The sequence below is a fragment of the Zootoca vivipara genome, chromosome 5 (genome assembly GCF_965207765.1).
Source record: "Zootoca vivipara chromosome 5, rZooViv2.hap1.1, whole genome shotgun sequence".
Classification (NCBI taxonomy): domain Eukaryota; kingdom Metazoa; phylum Chordata; class Lepidosauria; order Squamata; family Lacertidae; genus Zootoca; species Zootoca vivipara.
The window spans coordinates 76,326,134-76,351,163 of NC_142588.1; the positions used below are offsets into that span (position 1 = coordinate 76,326,134).

The window sequence follows — 25,030 nt, forward strand, 5'->3', positions numbered from 1 at the left end:
CTGTCTTTTCCAGGATGTCTATTGTTTTACCCAGCAATACAGCAAGCCTGGTTATAGAATGCAAATATTTACAAAGCCATCCAAGTACCTTGTCGCATACTAGATACAGTTACTGACTGCATTATCTTAGGGGGTGGGAAGAATAACTGTTTTTATGGACGACAGCAACAAAGTTGGGCTAGCGATTGCTATGAAATAATCATGAGCAGAACTGGGTTTTTTCCCCTTTAATCTTTTTTTTTCTTCCCCAGCACAGTTCCCTCCCAACAGCTGTGTAGCCCTGATTGACTCAGGCTGCGAAAATAGAGCTAACACAGCGCAGAAATTCGAGAGAGACCATTAATCATGTTTAACTGTGCTGTCTCGTTCTTGCCTTGCCAAAGACACGATTTAAATGTTTCACAGGGGTGACGGGGTGGGAGATAAATGGTCTGAAGAAGTTCAAATAGCCTCAGGGATATGACTTCTGGCCCTGGCAGGTGACTTTTCAAAGAATCAGCTAATACATTCAGTCCAGGAATAAGTTTTTTTAAAAAAACCAAACACACAAACAATCCAGATTCTGTAGCAGCCAGCAAGATGGGGCAGTGCTGGTTACCTGGCTTCCGAATGCCGAGGCCACTGCTGGTAGCTGAGAGAGGCGAGGCACTAGGAAGGCAGGCATGGTGCGGACACAGAGGTGGAGCTAATTCCCTGCTCCTGCCTTAGCCCCTGCACCGCACCAACCTGCCCATCACCTCACCCCTCCGTCTCTTTCTGTCAGTTACCACATTGGGAAACCAGGTAAGCAACGCTGCCTGATCCCACTTCTCTGACTGCTGCCTAGACAATGTAAGCCGTGAAGCGTTCCTCGCAGTTTTGCAAACCAGCAAAGGAGCAAGCTTTTTGTCATCTGCAACCAGGGAGAAAGCAAAGGCAGTACATGATAGCAATGGACGTTCCCCAGAAGCCAATAGCCCAAAGTGGCTGCACAGAATAGATTTCGATTCACCTCGGCACCATCACCTGTGTGCTCCTAATTTCATTTATTTTGTTGCTCTGCCTGCTTTTTGCTTCTGGCTCTACCTACCTCTGGCATGTGGCCCTTGGAAGGCTGCCTAGAGAAGGAATGTGGCCCTTGAGCTGAAAAGGTGTCCTGTCACAGCACGGAATGCCCAGAGGGCAGCATTAATTCTTTATTGTCAAAAGTACACTTGCAAGTTAGGAAAAGGCATGTCTATCAGTCATAGGTTCCTCAGCTACTCCTAGCCGTGCACCCGATGAGGCTGTTGCAGCAACAGAGAGGCCTCAGATTATGTATCTTCCCCACCCAAGTTACACACAAGCAGGTGAAGACTGTGTCAGAGTGTGACCTGCTTCTGCTTGCTCCTCCCTCCTCAGTCCTCTTCTGGTCCTGGAAGACAGCAGAGCAGGAGAGGTGCAGGCAGGAGAAGGAGGTCTTTGACTCTACACCAGCCTCATCTATCTCTTCCTCCACCTGCACCTGTTCTTCATTCTTCAGTCCTGCAGCTTCTCCTGCCTCTGACTCTTGATTCCTGGCTGTTACAGGTTCCCCCAGATCACTGATCCAAGTCAATCTCCAACACCCCATTCTCCCAATGCCCTCTCCTCAGTACCCAGTGACCACTCTTCAAGGTCTAGCTGGTCCCTGACAGGTCACTGCAATAGAGATTGCAAATGGGGCATGTTCTACGCAAAAATCTGCTCTTATTCCCTTATGGGGTACACAAGAGCCTTATTGGGTTCTCCATCGGTCGGAGAATATATAACAGAGGCCAACCAGAGAAGTTTGAGAAGCAAAGCCTTTATTTGCTGTTGCAACAGGGTCCTTCCCCTCACGCAGGAGAACAAGGAAAGAACCCAGAACAAAAGAGAACCTCCACTTTTATCAGTTTTCCCATCACCAAGAAACGCCCCCCAATACATCATTCCTACATCACAGCTATGTAATCAATACCTCACAAAAAAGGAGGGTTCAAGGTAGAAATCTGAGCACTTTTGACACCTCTCCTAGTCCTCCTATCACCCCTCCCAGGTGTGAATTCCTAAACACAAAGAGAAATTAACATTTTCATAAGAGTTGATCACTGTCTTTTGTTCAGAGGAGTCTTCCATTGTGAATGAGATACCATTGACAGGGAATTATGGCTCCCGAGTTGCTAGTCATGTGGAAATGTGCGCATATGCTGATCCTTAAGCCTTCCTTAAGGCAGGGTTGAGTCCAAGCGGGAGGGGTGCGGGTCTCTGGAGTGGAGCAGAGGCGAAGAAGGTGGTGTTGAGAGGGATTCTGGGTAACTGCAGCTGTCAGGTTCGGCCACCCCTCTCTGCTCATTAGTAATGGTGTCCTGCAACCCCCCCCCCAAATATGATTTTATAACAGGCATAAGCAAGTTTTGTTTGTAGCCAAGTGCCACATAATTTCTTTTCTTCTTATCACAGCGGTGTTTAAAAAAAAAAACCAAAAACCCATCTGGAAAAATGTCTGAATGATAAGGTCTTAACCACTGCATGAGATAAGCCTCTGAACCAGGCTGCTCACCAGCATCAACCGATACCGGTCCTAACACAGCCATGGGCTTTTCTGTCTTCCCAGCATGGTGTCTACGTAACGAGGGTGTGAGCTCTGTCCTTCTAGGATCTTCCAATCCAGAGCAGCTAATAGAGAATCTTGGTGCCATACAGGCAAGTACAAAATCCTGCTTTGCGATGAGCCGAAGCAAATGGAACGAGCAAAATAGGCGAATTTATTCAAACGTATGTAAATTCTGAACTCAGCACATAGCCCATCTTTGCGTGCATTCCTTTGGAGCAAAATGTCATTTTTGTTTTAGTTGGCTAACTGAAAGGACATAATAATCCTGAACGTATGCTGCCTGCTTTTATGCTTACAGGTTCTTCCGAAGATGACGTCCCACATTGTGAACGAGATCGATAACATCTTGGGAAACAAACCTTACAGCAAGAAGGACTACAGGTCCTAATGCATTGCATGATTAAACTGGACTGCATGGCTAAAATAGCGCTCTGTACTTAGTACAGTACCAAGTCAATACTATCCGGTTAGAATTATTCGGCAGTCTCTGTTGTTTACTAGATTCTCCAAGGCAGCGTGCTGCACCGGAATCCAGAAGCACAGCCGATCTCTCTTTACAGCTGAGATTGCCTTTGCTTTTTTGCTTCTTCTTTTTTTTTTACTATGGTCAGATTCTCCAGCACAAACCCTGTTGAAACGAATGAGATCATGCAGGACATTGTGTGCTAGCATTCATTTCCGCAGGGTTTGTGCACAACTTCTCGCCGGGTCGTGCCCGCTCCCCGTTGACCCTTATTATCCTCTCGGCACTTCCCATTTATGCAGTGAAAATACACATTGTAAAGAAACAATAAGAGATTTCTTCTAAGCTTTAGTTACTTGGAAATTAGAAGAAGGATGTACAGATATATTTTTTCAACTAACACAAAAACCAGATACAGGTAAAGGCTTAGGTCAAAGACGCATATCAGACAATTTCAAGCATAAAAATTCTTCGAGCTATCTCGAAGATGAGTAAGTTCAGGGTTTTTTTCCATTTGCATTTTTTTATGCTGGATATTAGTTCTAGGGTACTAGCCTAGTTTGGACTTTGTTTAGGGGAGGACGGGCTATCCCTTTAAAGGCAGAAAATCAAAGAATTACAGAGGATGGCATCTATGCCTGTCAGTTATTTTAGGATTTCAGGGGCAGGTTGTATGTAGTAACTCCAGATTCATCGGGGGGGGGGGATGGACATGATCCATCCAAAGCTAAGCAACCATTGGCTACACTTCTGTGCACACTTAAGTAAGCCCTATTGAACCATACCTGCCAAGTTCCTGCCTGAAAAATAAGGGATCAGACCGGAGGTAGCAGACCGGAAGTAGCGCTGCCGCCATTTTGGAACTGGGCGGAGCATGCTCAGAAGTGACTTTTGATGCTGCTCTGCCCAGTTCCAAAATGGCCACCGCACCAGAAGTCGCCAGCATGCTCCGCCCAGTTCCAAAATGGCCACCATGCCAGAATAAACCGGGGGAAAACAAAAAAATCCATTTTTTTGGCTGGGAACAGCTGGAAAAACGGGGGTTTCCCGGGGAATACGGGAGACTTGGCAGCTATGCTATTGAACACACTGGGATTTAATTCCAATGAAAAGTTCACAGGACTGAATGCGTATGCTTTACATGCCCCATTGGGGGAGGGGCAGGGAGATTGTAGCCATTAGCTTTACTGCATTTAAAAATAAAAAGAGTAAAGGCTGTAGTTCTATCACCTGCTTAAAGCAGAGGTGGTTTACCTTCAGCTTTCCCGATGTTGCTGGAAAACAACACCCATTTATCCTTAACTGCTGGCCATAGTGGTTGATGGGAGCTGGGAGTCCAAAAACATCTGGAGAGGGCCACATGTTCCCCCCCTAGAGGTTTGCACCATCAAAACAGAGGTCCCCCCACCTGAGTCAGCGTGCTTAGGATCAGGCTGAAAAGGGCTAGGCTAGGCAAGTAAAATTCACATAATCATTTTGCTGCTGCAAAAACGGAAATAAAAAATGCCATAATTAAATGCTCTTTTATTAGAACCTGCTTTATTTTTGGCAGCTTGTAAACGTAGTTACTGCAACTTTGATTACTTAAACTTAACTAATATAATGTATAATAAATGTACAAAATGTGCAAAGTTGTACAATTTTCTGAAGGTGTATTGGAAAGGGCTTCATTTCCCCTTTTGTACCTCCATCAAAAAGCCTGATGCAGTTTGTAAGCATTTCATCACAGTTTAATGAATCCCAGAAAATGTTTTTGTTTGCCCAACCTCCCCTGCCTTTTCTCACTTTCGTTTCCAGACTGTATTTAGGATCATCATTACATCATGGGTTTTGGTTCCCAATCCTTGTTTTGGCACATGGCAGCTGTAGTTTTCAGTGATCTTGTGCTACTTAATGGTAAGCATTGCCAAGCACTGGACTTAACATGCACATGTCAGTGGCACAGGATGGTCTGTGATGGACAAGAGCATCTTGATGCAGCAAGAGCATCTTTTTTAAGTACCAGTGGTGGGACGCCAAAAACAGCAAGCTTTGCCAAGTGCAAATGGAAGCTGGTTGGTTTTGGCAAGCTCCTTTTGCAGTGTAGCTAGAAGTCAGCATAAAGGTAAAAAGACCTCTGACCATTAGGTCTAGTCATGAACGACTCTGGGATTGTGGCACTCATCTCGCTTTACTGGCCGAGGGAGCCGGCGTACAGCTTCCAGGTCATGTGGCCAGCATGACTAAGCCGCTTCTGGCGAACCAGAGCAGCGCACGGAAACTCTGCTTACCTTCCCGCCAGAGCGGTACCTATTTATCTACTTGCACTTCGTGCTTTCGAACTGCTAGGTTGGCAGGAGCAGGGACCGAGCAACGGGGATTCAAACTGCCAACCTTCTGATCAGCAAGCTCTAGGCTCTGTGGTTTAACCCACAGCGCCACCCGCGTCCCAGATTGAAGTCAGCATAGGCTTACTGAAAATTGCAAGTGTTGTGTGTAAATCAGCCCATAAGCATCAGCAATCAAAGAACTAGAAAGAATCTAGAACAGCTTCCCCCCCCCAACGTGGTGCCCTCCAATGTTCTGGAGTACAAGATCCATCTGCCCTAGGCAGCACAGCCAGGTAGAAGGCTGATCCCACACCGTTCTGCTCTTGAAAGCAATCATTTGATGGGTACGTGTTGTTGTTGGCTGTTGTGGCATCCATCTGTCTCATTCGATGGGCAGATGATTAATACAGATAAGGAGAACTCCTCTCCCTTCTTCCCACTCCTGTCTATCCTGCCCCATTTGCATGGTTGTATTCAATTGGCAATGATCCCACAGTGATGAAATGCAGCTGTTCTGTGCCTCTTGATTTGTATATCTCTATCATATGGTGTGTGTATTCTAGAAACCCCCCAAACCATTGCATTTGAAAGCACCGTTTATGTCTAGGAACAGCACACCCTCCCAACTACAATCCTGTCGTCTCTTACTTTCCACAAATACTTTGATTTTGTGGGCTGCAAAGACCTTATCAGGGACAATTCTTCTTCTTCTTCTTCTTCAATGGGCTTGGCCAACAGAAATGAGGTCTTCTCAGCTGAGATGTTTTATTACGTTTGTGGATAGGTCCACTTTTTCATGTCTAATTGAAGTCTTAAGAGTGGTTTTGAGATCTACTACTATAAAACACAGGTGGGGAACCTGAGAGCCTACAGATCTTGCACTCTTTAACTTGTATCAACCCCAGCCAGCATGGCCAACACCTGGAATGGCTCCCTACCCCTGTAATAAATAAGTGCATACAATTGGGGGTGGGGAGATGCCAAGGCCTTTGAGCAGGGAACACCGTATTTATATGGAAAGTACAAATATCCCTTTTATTTTACTACATCTCACTTCCACAGTCTGCACTCTAAAGGACAGACATGAACTGCAATCTGTGTGCTCAGTGGGGCCTAATCCATAGGATTGCAGCTCAAGACCCAGATCCAGAAGCATACTAAATACCCACTGCTACACAATGGCTTCCTTTTTGTTGCTGTACCTTATCAGCAGTAATTTCATATTACCTAACTCTGGTCCCAGATGAGTACCCTTACTCCAAAATGGTGAGCAAGCACTTCAGGGAAGTTTTTAATGTGTGACATTTTAATGTATTTTTTTAAAAAAATGGAAGCCACCCAGAGTGGCTGGGGAAACCCAGCCAGATGGGCAGGGTACAAAAAATATATTATTAATTATTATTATTATTATTATTATTATTATTATTATTATTATTATTATTATTATCTTTTTTTGCATACGATAGCCTGGATCTGGGGCAACTGATGTGAAACCTGTTTTCATGGATAATTGCTCTTGTTGCTAAAGGCAAATGGCCAAGTTCCATATCCACAAATCTCCCAGTTCACCTGGTGGGGAAGGGGCATTATGCGTACGTACTTAACTCCATTCATCTGGTCTGGGCAGCAAAGCTTCTTTCTCTGCCTGGCACAACTTCTTCAGCTCATTTCAGCGGCACGAACAGATCTACGTTTTCATTCTTCACCAAAGATTTGCTCCAGCCGCTGCAATGAACTTACAGGGTTAAGTCTGGGTTAGAACATGGAACATGTACCTTCTCACAGAAAGCAGCAAAGGTGCATCTGCACATATAGGTCGCACCATGTGTGAAGCTTAAGCTTCTGAATCACAGCCTCCTCCTCCTCCCTCCCCTCCATCGAGCAGGGCCTTTGCATTTGAACTGTTCATCGGACAGTCCTAGCAATCGAGTTTACAGAAGGCACTGAGTTCTAAAGAACAAATATACTTTTTCCTCTTTTAACGTGTTTAATCAAAGCAATGGTCTGTGTAAATGAATTCAGCTGCTGTATACTAAGAACTGCTTTCTATTTCTGCTTGGACATAATAAAGGCATTTTATGCACCTAGCTTAATTACTTTGGATCCATTAGTTTGGAGTGGTGGAGCGGGGGGGGGGGGGTAGTGGTGGAGAGCCTACATTATTAGGATTAAAATAGGACTGTATCTTTCCGATTCATTACTTTGAAAATCAATACATATTACTTTTCTTTCCCAGTAGGGATAACCACATTACGCAGAGTGCCTGTAGGAAAGAAAATGTTCATTCCTCGAGAGCATTAGCTAAAGACAGATTTAAAGGGCAGTGTCTCTCATAACATACCAGTGACTATTAACATACATCCCCCCTCCAATGTCTTCACATTTTAAGCAATTTAACAAGGGTTATTCCATCACCACTGTTCCAGAGAAAAGTCAGCTAGTTGCTGCTGATCGACGGCAGAAAGGATAAGAGAACAATTAAACTTAATTCATGGAATCGACTGCTACAGCCCCAAAGTTTTTTGCCCAATGAAATCCTGACACAGTTCAGTGATGCCCCATGACATCATCATACCTGCCATAGAATGATGAATTTAGCTTATTTTCAATAGTTTTGAAGATACAGCATGGCCTTCAAAGTTTTTACAAAAAAAGGGGGGTGGGGGTGGGGTGCTGCCCAGCAGAATGAAAGGTAACTTTAACAGAGGTGGTGAACCTGCAGCCCATCCTTCCATAAAGAAATGTTAACTGTTTGTGACCTCATGCTAGAAAAACGGTTTTGGGCATCTGGTTGAGAGCCTCATTTGCAAATTATTAGATGACTGTTGCATGCAGTTTCATTTCAGATGCTAGGGTTCCTACTACTGGATAAAGCCTCACACATCCCACATGCAAAATTTCTTTAGACAGTGATGTATACCAAATTAAAATTATCAGTGATCATCATGCATCCCCTTGCAGCAGACAAACCTCACTCCTCACTGAATCATCTTTTGTTAAGCTTCCGTCCTCTTTGCTACACCTTCAATCATTGCTTCCGTTTCCTTGTTATACCGTGTTTCTCCAAAAATAAGACACCGTCTTATATTTATGGCTTATTTTCAGGGGGTGTCTTTTTTTTTTCCTCCTCCTCCTCCTGCCACAGCCAGCATTGCTGCTGTGCCTATCACTATGTCTTATTTTCGGGTATGGCTTATAGTCCTTGAATGCTTAAAAATCCTGCTACTGCTTATTTTATGGCTACGTCGTATTTTCGGAGAAACAGGTTAATATGAAGGGTAGTGGTTTGGTGGGGGAAGGGTAGACCCCCCCAAAATGATTTGTATGTAGCAGATCGGGAATTGTGGCATATATCAGCTAGCATTAAGAGGTGCCTACAGAAGACTTCCGGTTGACCGTGCCATCTTCTCAGTTGGAGGTCCGTTCAAAAGAGTGGACCTCGGCGCTTCAGAGGTGGGGGAACCGCTCCAGCGCAGCGGACCCCCCTGAAGAGCCCCAAATTGAGCGTTTGAGGGACTGGACGTCCAGCGGGCGCCATTAGCAGGCTCCCCCCTCCCCAGTTCGGCTCTGTTTTGAGCCCCTGAGAGAAAGGAGGTAGAGCTGCGGCGCACGGACAAAGACCGCTAACTCTAACAGCGCGAAGCTGCAAAACTCGGAGACAGCAGCGGTCAATTCTTCCAAAGAATTTTTTTTTCAAAAAGAACAGTGAGTAATTTGAACTATTGGATTTAAATTCGGAAAATATTGCCACGGATGAGGGATGCAAAAAACGGGAGTCGATCTCTACCCACTGAGAGACTGGGAAGCAGTAACGTGTTCCGAAGCCATAAAGAAATTTGGAGTGGTTTAAACCTCCAAGGAATGAACCTATATTCCCCTTAAGGCAGGGTAAAGGGGGGAAGAGTATTTCCCCCCTGCAAAAATCGGTAATTGGGACAGGGGAAAGCCTCTCTTAACCCTGGAATTGGCACCCCAGGAGAATCAGCGAGACCTATTATGATGTCATAAAGGAATGGAATGTGTTTCTATGGAACTTGCTGCATCAATTGGAGGAAAGAGACCGGGGGGGAGAGACAGAAAATAGATGGAAAAAATAAAAAGGTAGAAGTTATATGTGAAATTAAAGGAATGAGTAACAGCATGAAGTTTTCTTGGCGGAAATATTAGGCTAGGGAAGGAAAAGTATGAGATGTATGTGAAAAATACGTTTAGAAATATGAGAAATTGAGAAATATGTTTAAGATAGCTAAATAGTGATTGTATGTGTAGCTAGATGGTTGGGCTGCTCGCCACCTCTGTTCCTCCTCTCCACTCTGGAGCCTCCTGGTGGCGGGGGGAGCTTCGGGGGGAGAAGTCTAATTATAAAAAGGACCACTTTTGACTGTCCGTTTGCTCTGAGACCTTCTCGTGACAGGAGGAGGCCTGGGGATTTGGGGATAGAAGGTGGATAATAAGTTAAAAAGAAAAAAGAGAAGAATGCTTTAGAAATATGAATAGTTTAAAATAATAGCTGGTTTAGATAATAATGGTTGAAATTTGGATATATGAAAACAATTTTCATATATAAGGATAAAAACAATTTTAAAAATGATAATCAGAATGGTGGGATTTGAGGAAGTCCTCAAGACAATGCTAAGTAAAATATGAGGTTAAAAAGTATTTGATATGTTTGTTTGTACCTTGTTTAAGTGTTTCTTATGTTATTTTTATCGTTCTGTGTACTGTTTAGCATTTTTGTTTTGTGATGTATTTGTTTTGTTTATGTTTTTGTTGTATGATGTCTGATTATAAAATGAATAAAAATTATTTGAAAAAAGAGGTGCCTACAGAAAGGGAAACATGAGACTAAACTAGAATATTAAAACTCATCTCATTTCAGTTTAGCACAGGGTGAGTTCAGTTTTAATTAAAGCAGGATGTATTTTTATGGCATGCTATTTCAGTATTGGCAACTGCCGTGAATTAACAAGTCTGAACCAAATAAGTTGATGGAAACTCACGTTTTCAGTTTTCACCCTATGATGGGGGTGAGAATCTTTTCTGCAATGGAAGCAAGAAGGAAAACATTCCTTACCCACAAGATAAAAGGACTGGAAAAACCGGGAAAAGCCTGCAATCTATGCATTATCCGAAGAGTAAGTTCAACTAAACACAGTGAAAATTTATTTAAAGACTGCAATGCAGAGAACAGAAAACAGGATACTATCACAATGGAAGACACTTCAGGCTGTATTTTCTTTTAAGCTTTTATTCAAACATGATTACAAAAGGTTACGGGATGAAGTCACTGCTCGAAGTCAACAAAGCCCATCTCATTGGCAGAAAAAAGAGCAACTTATTTGTAACATATTTGTGTTCTGAAAAACAATTTCATGGGCTAAAATGGCAGTACCTGGTGCACTCATTTTTGTTATTTTATGAAGGAACCGTAATCTGTATTTCCGTAATCTGTAGTTTTCTCGTAAAAACTAGTTTCTCATGTTTCCAAGCTATAAAAAAGCAACACCTCTCTATCCAGGCTGCTGAGTGTGGCTGGATAGGACTGGCCCATGCAAACAATTCTGTCTACTTGGAACCTGTAGACAGCAAAGCAATCAATCCAGACGAAGCGCTGATGGACAGGATGTAATTTCTGATAAAGCGGCATGTTAAGGATGAAAGCCCGAACACTCAGGATGGTAAGTATATCTCCCAATGCTCACAACCATCACAACTGCTATAATAATAATAATAATAATAATAATAATAATAATAATAATAATAATAATAATAATACCTTTATTGTCAATCTACAACCTGTGTACAATGAAATTAACCGAGCCTCCCTCCCCCCCACACCAACCCCGAAAGTCAGTTGCACTATATTATTTTTTGTTCAGCAGCCTAACAGCCCACGGATAGAAACTGTTTTTTAGCTTGTTGGTACGACTGATTATACTTCTATATCTCCTGCCCGAGGGTAGAAGATTAAAGAGGTGCTGGCCAGGGTGTGAATCGTCCCCGATAATTTTTCTCGCTCTCCTAAGGCAACGATCCCTTGCGATGTCATCTAGCGGGCTCAGGGGACAGCCCATACAAAAACAGGATATCGTGTAAATAGGGATTTAACTCAAGTCCAAGAATCAAACCCATACATATATACACATCCCTATACATCCCATCCCAGAAGCAAGAGGCCTGTGAGATAGCTCAGTTGGTAGGGTGTGAGACTCTTTAACCTCAGTCGTGGCTTTGAGCCTTGCACTGGGCAAATAAGATCCCTGAATTGCAGGACGTTGGGCTAGATGACCCCCCAGGGTCCCTTCCAAGAGCAGTTCTATGATTCTATGTAAGTAGAGGAGCTTGTGATCAAAGGACTGGCTTGCAATCGCAATTGGAGAGGGAAGCAAGACCCTTGACATTCACCCACCTGCTCCTCAAAAGCAACCCTCAAGCAGAACAAGCTGTTGCCCCTGTACCTATAGCCCAGTCCTATGGAACAGCTGAGGAATATGCCACTGTGGCTGAAAAGCAATCCTACCTGGTGCCAGAAAACCTATCAATTGACTCCCATATAAAGGTAAGCTGGTTAGAGAAAGCCCCACAGGAAGCTACATCTGGAGTAACCTACCCTGAGCATAAGGCCTACACATAGCTCACCTGTACTGTGCAGGACCTTGGCACAAACAACAGTACTTGTGCCCAAGGGGAAACAATGACCCCTCAAAACAGCTCTAGAACAGTGTTAGAAATCATCCAATTGCAACCATGTGGAGACCATGTGGATGCCAGGTTGGCAACTGAAATCTCATTATGACTGGCCTCCCCAGGTTTCTTAAACAGGTAAGCAGAAGAGCTTATCTATTGCATTTATATCCCACCTTTCCCCAATAATACATGGTTCACCTGCTCCTCAGTTAATCCCTACAACGACCCTGTGAAGTAGGTTAAGAGGCTGTGACTGGCCCAAGGTCACCCAGTGAGCTTCATGTTTGAGTGAGGATTTGAACCCTGATCTCCCAGGTCCTAGTCCAACACTCTAACCACCAAACCACACTGGCAGACATTCTGCTGCGGCAACTGTATCCAGGGTTTAAGGTGCCATTCGGCAATTGGTTTGTATATCCGAGTTTAGAATGAGTATCAATGATGCCACAAAAGCTTCCCCACATCAACAGAGGCTTCTTTCTGATTGTGGGTTACTGGTGGCTGTGCAAAAGGGAAGAAATATGTCCAGAAAATCATAGAATCATAGAGTTGGAAGAGACCACAAGGGCCATCCAGTCCAACCCCCTGCCAAGCAGGAGAAAATGACATATGGCAGTTGCCATTAAAAGCAATTTTTTATTTTTAGAATGCCTACATTTCCAGAGGGGGGTGGGGGAGAATCCTAAGGAGGACTGGAAACTTTTACAGAGATTAAGAACCTGAATGTCCCAAGTACCTCCACTTCAGTAACAATCAGTTAGCTGGTCACTTTTAATAATTTTATTATTTATTCCCCACACATCCCTGTAATTTTGTCTCTAATAAAATAGTGTCACAATACCGTCCATATATTCTGTTCTGTTCTATTACTGGCAGGACTATTTGCTTTGTGCTCACGGCGCCCTGGAACTATTTGCTCTACAGTTGTGGTGGCATGTGCAAAGTTGTCTGTCCTTGCTACAACTGTATCCATAATCTGTCCAGTTTCTTTGAATTACAGGCCCTGAAACTGAGTACAGCTACCGCACCCGACTTATGCAACCCATCTATCTCGAAGTACTTGAAATTTTTGGAAGGAAAGGATACACGGTGGGATTGAAGTTCTTCAACAGAAAAAAGGAGGCAATGATGACCAAGACCAGGAAGAGTGTATTGTTGTAGAAGATGGAGAATGTCGTTGCTTCGTAGTCTGCTACTTCGTTCTTCTTCCACAAAATTCTGCAGAGGCAAAAGCAGCATTTCAGGCATATTTTTTCTACTGACAAATGACCTACGGTAAATGCTAAATAAATTCCAGTTTCTGAAAAAAGGATATTTAAGAGTCAAAAGGAGTACAGTGAAGGCACCTGTCAATAGGCAAACAGGGTTGTTGTTTTTTTTTGGAAACACAGTAATGAGCACCAAATTTCCATTAGATTTCCAAAAGCAGTTTTTACACTGTGTGAAAGATTGCATAAAATGTTGGAATTATCAGGTGTAGATGCATCAGGAGAAAGGTAAAAAAATTGCTGTCTGAATGTAGCCTTTGTTTCTAGCTATTAGAGATCTTTAAAAAAAAAAGCACATAGCTCAATAAAGCAAGATTGAATCTCCTGCTATGAAATAGTAACTTAATGAAGAATTAGAAGCTTAGGTTGGGAAGTTATTGCCAAGTATTCAATCTAGCACCACTGAAGAGCTTTTTTAGGATGATAAAAACGCTTTTTAAAGCATTTCTAATGCATCAAGTTATATAAAATGGTGAACTATACACAAACCACGCTGCTTTAAAAAATATACTGGTGACATCTGTATGTCACAGCCCAAAACAAAGTCATGTAGGCATTAAGATGTTGGTAATCAACAAGCCAAGTCAAAACAAATACAAAACCACAGAAATAAATCCCTCTTTATGAAGAGGGGTGTAATTCAGGTTGCCTGCAAACAAAGCTGTACAATGCATTTGACTGTCACCTCTCATCTTTCTCCTTGCGCGACATCTTCCTATTGTCTGCTTCAGAGAGCTTTCGAGTTACTTCTTTGGAAACGGCATCTTCCCTCTTCTGGGCTACTCTGAAAGAGAAAGCATTTTACATTCCAGATATCTGGGGGGAGGGGGGAGATCAGAATAAATTCAAGGATACTAGCCATTTCATAAAATGCCCACACACATCACCCTGAAAGTGCCATTAGGTATGAACTGGAACGTAATGTCAAAGACCACTGTCCGTATTGTGGAGCCACAAGGCCGGCAAGCCCCATCTCAACTATTCCAATCACAAGGCTGTAACCAATGTTAATTGGCTGGCTGAAAAGAATAGCCGAGGCTAACTTAGACCCATTGATGTTTGTAGGTTTACTCCAAATATAACTGTTAGCTACAACACAGAGTTCACTGATGAAGAAACAAACAGCTGGAACCATCCAACTAGGAGCAGGATGCATGAATATTTACTACGGTCTAAGTCAGAATAATCTAACCTGCAGCCCACAAGGCGTTCTTGGCGGCCTTCGGCAATGTTCAAGATAAAAGAAACCTTAAAGCCTTATTTTTTGTGTCATGCATTCCTAATGAAAGTGCATACATCTGTTTATTAAATTAATTTAATAATTAAATATATTGTGTGTTTAATTATATATATTAATTGTTTCTATTAAGTATTATTAAACCTATTGTGAACACTTTAATTTATGATACAGAAAAATAATTCATCGTGTGGCCTGCGGCCCGCTTGGACCACCCTGATTTAAGTAGAAGTGCTCTTCTTCCAAAGAAAACGTCCATTCAAAATATTTTTTGTCCAAAATTAAAGGTCATGTAAAGCTATGCTATTAACTTTAACGGGTATTGCCTAGTTCTGGAAATGTCTTGGTTCAGACCCTCCAAAGACCATCTCCAGAAATACAGCAAGGATGATCTGAAATGGTTTTTAGTAGTCAGGGTGATGTAATCTAAAAAAAATGTAGTATAAACACTGACAACTGGGAAACACTGGCCTGCAAGCGCTCCAGTTGGAGAACAGCCTTTATCAAAGGTGTCATGGGCTTTGAAGACACTCAATCTCAGGACACAAGGGAGAAACGTGCTAAGAGGAAGGCACGCTTGGCAAATCCACACCATGATCAACTCCCGCCCGGAAACCAATGTCCCCACTGTGGAAGGACGTGTGGATCCAGAATTGGCCTCCACAGTCACTTACGGACTCATTGTTAAAACCGTGTTTATGGAAGACAATCTTACTGGGCTACGAGTGATCACTAAAGACGACGTTTGAGGGGACATCACAAGATGTTTGCTAGCTCCCATGCATTTTCCCCATAAACATTATAACCCACCCCCAAGCACTAGAAATATAAATGAACTGTCCAAATGCTTACTTGTGCTTAAGAACAAACTTTACGTTCTTGTAGGCAAAGGCCACCAGATATGTACTGACAAGGGTCATAACGCTGTAGAGGACTGCTGACTGAACAAGATCCATGTGCCATATTCGCCAGTAGAGCCCTAAGGAAAAAACATTGTGCAGGTGGTTAAGATATTTGAAGTCTCCACAGTAAGCGGCACAGCAGACCGGACATCAATACCTCAACACATGAATGACTTGATTTGTTCAAGACATTATCAACTAGATATACTGTCTTATTATTAAAACTTCCTTCTTCATTCAAAAGAATGGTCACATGCAGAACGTGTTTCTATTATTTATTTATACCACACCCATCTGGCTGGGTTTCCCCAGCAACGTGTCTCCAGTTTTAACCCCTGGAAAGCCACTGCCAGTCAGTTTAGCTAGATCAGGGGTAGGTAACCTCAGGCCCATGGGCCGGATGCGGCCCAATCGCCTTCTCAATCCGGCCTGCGGACGGTCTGGGAATCAGCATGTTTTTACATGAGTAGAATGTGTCCTTTTATTTAAAATGCATCTCTGCGTTATTTGTGGGGCATAGGAATTCGTTCATTCTTTTCTTCAAAATATAGTCCGGCCCACCACATGGTCTGAGGGACGGTGGACCGGCCCATGGATGAAAAAGGTTGCTGACTAGATGGACCAACAGGCCCACCTCTATACAGTGGTACCTCAAGTTACAAATGCCTCAGGTTACAAACGTTTCAGGTTACAAACTCTGCTAACCTGGAAGAGTTACCTCGAGTTGGGAACTTTGCCCCAGGATGAGAATGAAAATCGTGTGCTGGCGGCACAGTGGCGAAAGCATGCGTCTGGTTAAGAACAGTTTCAGGTTAAGAACGGACCTCCAGAACAAATTAAGTTCATAACTAGAGGTACCACTGTATAAGGCAGCTACTCATGTTGATTAGCTGGACAATATATCTCCAGTTTACATACTGTTTTGGCTAATCTTTCTATTCTACCTTTTACCATATATGTCTTCCTTTGCCTGAAAAAGAACATGCAAAATAATAAAGGAAAGGGAATATCTGAAAGTGAAAGAAATAAGTCATCTTTGGACTGACCCAACAACTAACAGAATGCCACATTCACAAGGATGCATAGCTTCAGAAGCATTGTGTGAAACTGATTTCTCAAGCACATTTGCCTTTTCTCTTCATTTTACTAACTACAGTCAACGAACATGATAACGCCCAACAAAGGTGTAGCAATGCCACCTAGTGGTCTATTATTCTTACTAGTTTTTTTAACTTGTTGCTCTTCAAAGCCTTAAAACACACAGAGACCCTAGAAACCTGACGTAGGGCTTTCTACACTTCCACTTGTCCTGTGCCTAGAAAACACAGGTTTGGGCAGTTTAATGCTTGTCTAGTGCTTTCTAGGCACAGGGCTGTGGTTTTGTCTTTGCCCAACCACGTTCCTCCAGGAAACCCACACAGAACAACAATCCACAGGAAACTCGGTTGCTGTTGTTCCAAATCAACACTAAACCACGAGTTTTACTATGGGGAAGTGGAAGGGCAAAGAAAGTGTGGATGAGACCCCAATTTTGTTTATTTTTCTCACATCAGCACGTTATCCCCTTTAGTGAGAATCAGTGGTATTCAGGCACTTCTATAATTTTGCATGGAGCCTAAAGTATATATTACAAGCTCTGAGTATATTACAGTTTCTGAGCTCTGGACGCAGTACTGAGCAGCTTCCACTGCAGAGTGGAAGGAAAGGAGGACCTTTTTCTGCCTTCCCACTTCCAGCTACTCTCCAGAGACTGGAGAAGAGAGGCTCTTAAGAATATTAGGGGATTAGGGGGGGCGGGCAGGGGAAGGACTAGACCATGTGAAAAATGAACGTAATATTTTAGCTGCCATTCATTCATTTTCAGCTTTGTATTCTTGTTTTATATACTGTGACGCCCATATCCTACGTTTAAGGCACCATTTAGCTCCTAACTTTCCTATCTCCGCTTCTAACACTGGGTGGGGGACACCTTCCTTGGGAGGTTTTTAAGGTAGAAGCTGAATAGCCTCATCTGTCACGGACGTTTTGAGATTCCTGCATTGCAGTATGGGGGGTTCGATTAGATGACCCCAGAAGGGGATCCATTCCAATTCTGCAATTCCGTGATTCTAGGTCGGAGGAACGTCCGTCAGGGCCTCTCTAGTTGTGGCCCCTGCACTGCAGCGGGGGGTTGGGGCTGGATGACATTCGGGGGTCCCCTTCGAACCCCGAAATCCTGAGGCCTTCCCTATCCGGATTCGCCCGAAAACGGGGAAGAAAGAGAGACGTGGCAACCCAACCCTTCCTCACTCACAGATGGGGATGGCAGAGACGATGAACGCGTTGCCGAAGAAGAGCGCCGACGACTTAGCCGACAAGTTACGGCTGAAATCCTGCAGGAGAAGCTCCTCCTCGGACTGCTGGCGGCCCCCGCCGCTGCTGCCGCCGCTGCCGCCCTTAGGAGCCATCGCCGCCGCTGCCTCCTACTCCTTTTGCCTCTCGAGCTCGGAAGGAAGACCGGGACTGACCCCGCGCGGCTGCCGTATTCGCCCACGAAAGCACACGCGTCGCAACGGCCTGGGAGACGGGACTTCCGCCGACCAACGGCCGCTCTCCTCACAGAGTACTTCCGCTGCCGCCCGTCAATTCCACACCCCCAACCGCCGCTGCCCCGTTTCTCTCGATAGAATTGTTATCTCTACCGCGGAGCTACGAGTGTTTGGAAAATAGCAGAGAGTAAGTCAGCGTAGCATTAAAAAACTCCACAAGTAATAAGCAAGACGAATTGGGCCGAGCCTCTAAAACATCCGGGTCATCAGGACTCGGCTGACGTGTCCTTTGCTTGGATTCAGGGGCGGGGCTTATGGGCGGAGTCTTATTGGCTTTTCTCTGCACCCGGGATTAAAAAGCGGAGGGGCGTGGCTTGCAGAGTCTCTGCATAGAAGCCCATTCGGGTTTGGCTCAGCTGCAGAATAAACGGTGCATTTGTTAAATAGGATAGAGACCTCTTGGTTTCCCATTCTGAATACTGCTTAATTCGTGCGTGTAGGTATCTTTTTTATTTTATTTTTAGTGGTAGTTATGCTGCTTTACGAAGGAGAAGTTTAATACGATCTCCGTTTAGAGCATAAATAAATTGATGTTTTAGATTTGCTTTTGAAAACGGAGCGGTGATTTTTGTAACGTTCTCAGAAGTTTGCTTTTGTTTATTTTCATACGCTCCTCCTGTTCTGCTTCTGTCTGTACTGACAGCAATTAGAAAAAGGTAAATGTTAAAGATGGCTAGGGGTCTACTAAGTGGGTAGAAATCTTGAATTGTTGAGATTGCTTGAGAAATTAAGCTGCCCTGTCTCAAGTTGTCCACAACGGGCTGTGCCCCCCCCCAAAAAAGCCAATGCTTTTCAGTGCCTCGCTTTAAAAAGTCTGGCAGTACTTGGGAGCATAGGGAGACTGGAACAGAGGTTTTCATGTAAAAAAAAAATGGCGATGTAGACTCTGTTCAGGATATTCTTTTGCACTTGTTTAGTGTTCAGGATATTCCAGTGTATCATGTGCAGACTTTTCCAGCTATGCTGTATCTATGGTTATTCCACTCCTCTTTGCCCATGGGGATCAGTGTGATCTGTGCAGTGTGGGTGGTGAATAAATAAAATGAGTGTTTTAAAGTAACTGTACAGGCAATAGAATCATAGAGTTGGAAGAGACCACAAGGGCCATCCAGTCCATCCCCCTGCCAAGCTGGAAACACCATCAAAGCATTCTTGACATATGCCTGTCAAGCCTCTGCTTAAAGACCTCCAAAGAAGGAGACTCCACCACACACCTTGGTAGCAAATTCCACTGCCAAACAGCTCTTACTGTCAGGAAGTTCTTCCTAATGTTTAGGTGGAATCTTCTTTCTTGTACTGTAGTTTGAATCCTTTGCTCCGTGTCCGCTTCTCTGGAGCAGCAGAAAACAACCTTTCTCCCTTCTCTATATGACATCCTTTTATATATTTGAACATGGCTATAATATCACCCCTTAACCTTCTCTTCTCCAGGCTAATATTAGGTTGCTACTTATCTGGGAGTATTCCCTATTGAACCCAATAGGGCTTACATCTGAGTAAGACGTGTAGAGCCATTGTGCGGAACCATTGACACTTGTACTCTTGTTTTGATATCAGTTCCCATAGCACTGCATGGCTGAAATTACATAATGATTAGTTGTTACTTTTTTTTTTTTTTTTTTTGAACATACTTTTTATTAATTTTACAAAATACAAAAAAGCAAAAAAAAAAGGTACATACTTCAACCCCTTTTCCACCTCCTTCCTACCCACCCACATGGGTCCTCCCCTGCCACAGAAGTATCCCATGTATGTGAACAGTCAGAGATGGTCCATTTTATGCTTGGGTTTCTGTCCTCCCCCCCCTCCCCTGACCCCAAAGCCCCCCCCTGCCACCAGGGAGCTCCAGCAAACCAGGGCAGTACGCAGGAGGACATCCATCCAACCATCTATTGTCATACCAAAAAAAAAAAAAAAAGAGAAAAATAGAAATAGGAAAAAAGGGGGGGAAAAAAAGAAAGGGCGAAAAAAGAAAAAAGAAAAAACAATACAAAACAAAAAATTTTTCTTGCATTCATAGTTGTAAAACCATATTTTGTGGGCTTCCCCTCCCCCCCCTTCCCCGGTTTTCATCCCTTTTTTATCATCTGCAACAGTTTCTTACTTTATAAAAATACACCTTTGCATCTTATACAACTTATAAATCAATTGTTAACATTTTCATCTAATATTCAAATCACTGAGAAATCAAACTCCCATTTTCTCTTCCCGTGCCTAATTTTTTGTTTTTTCTCCCTCTATAAGCCTCCATATTTTCACATTTTCCAAAATCCATTCACTTTTAAAACTATAACTATTCTCAATTTAACCTTACATCCCCGATTGCCGGCTTCCCCCCCCAATCCAGCAAATTCCAAAATCAGCAGACCAGTTATAAACCTGTTAATCCATCCTTAATCACAACATCACTTTCCCTTCACCCCACCCCCTGTTTACAGTCTTTTGTCATCCAGGCCACCATACAGGACCCCTGAATTTCTTCTCTTCTCTGCATATTTTTTCCTTCTTCCCTGTGGGCGTTCTGGAGTTCCAATGATACCAATCGTGCCCCCCTCAAAAGCAGGGCACTCCATCCAACTTTTTGTAGAGTAGAGTCATCATTTTTTTCGTGGTGTGCTTCATTTTGTGTTGAATCATCACAATCCTCATCTTCTTCTTTTCCTTCCCCATCATTGTCATTCTCACATTCATCATTTTCAGTGTCAAAAGCTTCATCTCCTAAAAAATCATATTCCGCCATCACCTCCTGGAATTTTTCCTGTAACTCTTGCCGTCGTGTCTCCTCTTGACATAACTCTATTCTTGTTTCCCACATTAAGGTCAAAACAGACCGCTGGAACTCAGGGGAACACTTTTTTGTTGACATATTTCAGTCCTGCCAAGGTCAAAACTTGTCACGTGGGGTGGAATATGATCACAGTTTATTTTTCGACTCCATTTTAACAAGCTGGCTGCATTCTTCAAGTCTTATTGACAATAAAGTTCGAACTCACATTTCACAAACACTTAAGCCAAAAAAGAAATTCCACAAAGTCCAGAAATACAAAGTGAAGTAAAATTTGACTTATAAATCCTGACAACTCACTGGGTTGTCTGGGCTGCCGGCTCCCGAGTGGAAAGGTTTTTTCTTAAGCTGTCCTCTTATTGCAGGGCAGTCATAAACCGCAGTCTCTCTCCCCTTTTCACCCTGCATCAAAGGGGAGATTCTCTTTGATGCCTTTGAGGGATCCTTTGAATTGTAAATCTTCTGTTTATGGCTTCGGGTTTCTATTTACTGTCTCTTTTGTTGCCGTGGGGGGGGGGTGGCTTCCTCTTTTCTCCCCTCTCTCCCAGATCCAAATTGTTTTATAATAATCCAAATCATGAGGTTACTTACAGTCTTTTCCAATCGTTTTATTTTCGGAAGAATCCAGCGCTCTCCGCCTTCGGCTTGAAGCTTCTCCCTGCTAGAATAACGTTGCCGCTCAAAATGGCCCCCGCGACTTCTACCCTCCTCGCTCCGGAGCTCTTATTAGAGCTAGCCGAAGAGTTGGGGAGTCCGGATTGGGTCTGTGCCGAGCAAATTGCCCTCGGGACGCCCTTCCCGAGGTTCTAAGGGGCGCAGCGTCGCTCTCGCTGCCCTCCCCACTCCTAGCAGAGACGGGCCGTCTCGGAGACGAGACGAAGCCCCGCCGATCGACGCTGGCGCTGAACCCGGAAGCCCGATTAGTTGTTACTTAAGGTGGTGAACAACAGTACCGCTGCTCCTTTTTAGTGAGGAATTATTGCCTGCACTGACCACCCATTTTTTATGCATAGACGTGATATTTTGGCACTAAAATGTAAAAACTAAAGGGTGGGAAATCTCAAAGCCTCTTTCATTGTTTGAGAAATACCTTTTAGAAACACAATCAATCCATTTTTTAATTGTAAATCCTATTGAGTTCAATAGTGCATAGTGCCAGATAAATGGGAATAAGATTGCTGCCTATAATACCTTTGCTCATTAGATGATGCTGTAGCATTTCATTCAACCTGTGTGAAAAGGAATGTGGATGTTAAGATTTTTGTAGAATTTACCCCTCTGCACACAAAATTCTAATAACAATTTTTGTGTATGTCTAATTTTGTATGTCAGAATTTTTGAATGCTTAAATATTTGCCAGACTTTTGCCCAAATATTATATTTTGGTATTTACTGGTAGTATGCTAACTTCCGTTGATGTAAATTGCTGTGGGAGCCTTTTTTGGCTAAAGAGCCAATTATTGGCATGCAATGGGAGCCTGGCCTTGGGCAGTCTCAGAGTAAATTCAGATTTGTAGTCCACAGCAATAATCATGTTCTCGGAATCAGACTTTGAATTGCACTATGCAACCTCCATAAAAGGAGTCTGAGATATTGGACGAGGGAGAGAGAGAGAGAGCTCAGTGAGGCACCTAGTGGCCAAAAATAAATCACTGCCACTGTGAAGCTTCTCCAGCTTTTAGAAGACTGCCTAATAACTTGCTTATCAGCCCCAAAACTCATTTTTCCTCTTCTCAAACAGGCGGTTCTTACTTGAAAAAAGCCTCCATAGAATTAATCAGCTGTTAAGCCTGCTTTACCTAAGTGTTACCTGGAATGCTGCCCTTGTCTAAAGCTTAGTTCCAGGGTGAATTTTTGTGGTTGCGAACAACACAGCCTACGGCAGTTCCGTTTCACATGGAAATTGACTGCTGCAAAAATTTGTGACAGTCAGTTAAGGGTGAATCTCATTCCAAACAAGGAATCAGAAGTGATAGCTATATTTAGTGATTGGTGAATAAGTTTTAAATGTGGAAAGAAGGACCTGTTGGCATGATATAATCTTTGTAGGCATGAAATATACTGTCCTAACTCCTGAAAACAGTTATGTGTTGATACTTAACTATTCTTGGGACATAAATTTAGATAGATATTTAAAAACATAGTTAATTAGCTCCATGTAAATAGTCTTGTTGAGAAGCATCAACATGTGATAGTACAACTGTGTGTAATAGTAATTATTATTATTATTATTATTATTATTATTATTATTATTATTATTATCTGGCTGGGTTCCCCCAGCCAATCTGTATACATCTGGGAGTGCTTGGATTTAGAATGCAGTTAAACAGCAGTATACCTTGAAAGTGAGCACTGTTTCTTAAAATGTACTCTTAAAGAAGAAATTTAATGCCTTGGGCCTACAATAAAGTAGATTTCTGGCGTCTGGAGCTCTTGGCAGTCCTTTTTTTCTTCTTGCTTGAAACAAGCTGACTTCAAAACATGGCTTTGAAGCTGATTTGTTCCAACCAACTCTTAAGATTTAACTACAGTTTAGGATTCGGGCAGAATGGTAAACTACAGTGAATGGAAAAACAGAATGGAAAAACATATTCCTCCTCATGGTCACTGTGGAGGAAGCAAGGGGAGGGAGAAGCCTTAGGCTTGCTGAAACGCATTCCTATCATCACAAGCCAAGGTTTAGTGTGAAATTCAACCAGGCCTTGTTTCTAGTTAGGTAATATGGGCAGATACCCTAACAAATCCCATATTGGAAACCCTACACTGGGCACATTATGTGCCATATTGTATTTGTGATTTTTTGATGCCCCAGTTTGATGCCTTGCATCTGTTTTTCCAAACTATTAGCTGCTGGGGACAAAGCCTGGTCAATGTTTCCTCCCTTCTCGTATGCCAACAACAGTCAATGTCAGGCTGCAAGTCATGTTGACTTGAGCTGCGTTAAGGTTTCAGGTTTCTATAGTTTGCCTGTTGGTATGGGAGGGGTTCCCCAGTTTGAACAAAGGAATTTGTAACAGGATTTGTTCAATGACAGCAAGGATATTCGGATGCGCACTCTGATTGATCTGATACACACATGAAGATTTTATCTGCAACCTGATGAAATTCTCGTCCGCTGGGGCCGTGGAGAGTCGCTGAGTGGGGAACAATGCTTCAAGTGTCTCGTGACTCATGACAAATCCCCACAAGAGTCCAAAGGCTGCAATGTGTTTAGAAAACGTAATCAGATCACAGTTCAGCTTGCGTCTCTGGTACGTTTTTAGCTGTGTCAGAAGATTAATGTGCTCCTCCCAAAAGGGACAGGCAGGGCTGGATCACACTTCATCTTAAAGCCTTCCTGGATGGTGTAGAATACATAAGACAAAATAGTAATCCTTGATATGGTTGTTTACTTAATTGGGGCCTTAACTTGTAACTATGAAAATATTGGTGCTATATGTGTATGGATTTACAGGAGAGAGAAATGCAGATATGACATGGGATTTCCCCAGTATGGAGGACTGGTACATAGCCTACTTTGGGGGTATGTTTTTGTGTATGCAATATATTCTATGTCATCTTCCTATGTGAGCACAGTCTCATGCCCAAACATTCACCCATTCAGTGTTGGATAATATGTGTGTGAGTGTATTGTGCTGTCAAAGCCAACAAGGGGTCCTCACCATATTGCTGGACTACAACTCCTCTCCTCCCTGGCTGGGGCTGATGGGAGTTGTAGTCCAAAAATATCTAGAGGGCACCATATTGGCTACACATGTGTCCTGTTGTCCTACACAACAGATGTGATCAGTTGACTGTTCCCTTCCCTCAAAGCCTTACCACCCATAGCATGGGATCCCATTTTTAGCAGAGGCCATCTTTGCTAATAATTTGTTTAACTTCCAACCTGTTCATAAGCATTGCTTAAACAGATAGGCCAATGGATAGATAGCACACATTTCATTGAACTAATTAATATGCAGCTAGAACTCTCACAACCAATAACAGTTTCAATGGTTTCAAAAGTTCGGCTTGTGTTTGTCTTGAGTTGGTTTTTATTTACCCTCTTGAGGGGCTTATTTATTGGGGGGAAATTTGTAAAACTACTGTTTCTGAAAATTGCTGTCTTCTGTACGCAAAATGACTACTTCACTTGTCTTGTCTGTATGATAGCAGTGAACTGCTCTGAAAGATATCCAAAGCTGCCTTTGACATCACA

At 43.1% G+C, this 25,030-nt stretch overlaps 2 protein-coding genes across 2 annotated transcripts in view; one reads left to right on the plus strand and one right to left on the minus strand.

The window, feature by feature from the left end:
* The window catches only part of KCNAB1 (potassium voltage-gated channel subfamily A regulatory beta subunit 1), a 181,678-nt gene extending 176,986 nt beyond the window's left edge, over nucleotides 1–4,692 (plus strand). Inside the window, exons 13-14 of the mRNA XM_088669836.1 lie at nucleotides 2,594–2,682; nucleotides 2,892–4,692. Of these exons, the coding sequence (XP_088525962.1) occupies nucleotides 2,594–2,682; nucleotides 2,892–2,981 (179 nt within the window). The 3' untranslated portion in view covers nucleotides 2,982–4,692. The remainder of the gene's footprint in view (nucleotides 1–2,593; nucleotides 2,683–2,891) is intronic.
* A 5,905-nt stretch (nucleotides 4,693–10,597) lies between these two features.
* On the minus strand, nucleotides 10,598–17,948 carry SSR3 (signal sequence receptor subunit 3). The gene is made up of 5 exons (XM_035133905.3): nucleotides 17,753–17,948; nucleotides 15,410–15,536; nucleotides 14,006–14,104; nucleotides 13,139–13,270; nucleotides 10,598–10,997 (listed from the first exon to the last, which is right to left on the minus strand). The coding sequence occupies exons 1-5, from the start codon at nucleotides 17,904–17,906 to the stop codon at nucleotides 10,931–10,933; spliced, it is 579 nt and encodes a 192-aa protein (XP_034989796.1). The 5' UTR covers nucleotides 17,907–17,948; the 3' UTR covers nucleotides 10,598–10,930.
* Between the last annotated feature and the right edge of the window lie 7,082 nt (nucleotides 17,949–25,030).

What these genes read in the sequence shown, in the direction of transcription:
- SSR3 (XM_035133905.3), bottom strand. Translation starts at nt 17,906, where the DNA reads ATGGCTCCTAAGGGCGGCAGCGGCGGCAGCAGCGGCGGGGGCCGCCAG. An exon ending in CGCAAGGAGAAAGATGAGAG is followed by an intron (nt 13,271 to 14,005) that starts GTGACAGTCAAA and finishes TTGCCTCTGCAG; the next exon opens with AATTTTGTGGAAGAAGAACG. An exon ending in AAGAACTTCAATCCCACCGT is followed by an intron (nt 10,998 to 13,138) that starts GTATCCTTTCCT and finishes CCGCTTTATCAG; the next exon opens with AAATTACATCCTGTCCATCA.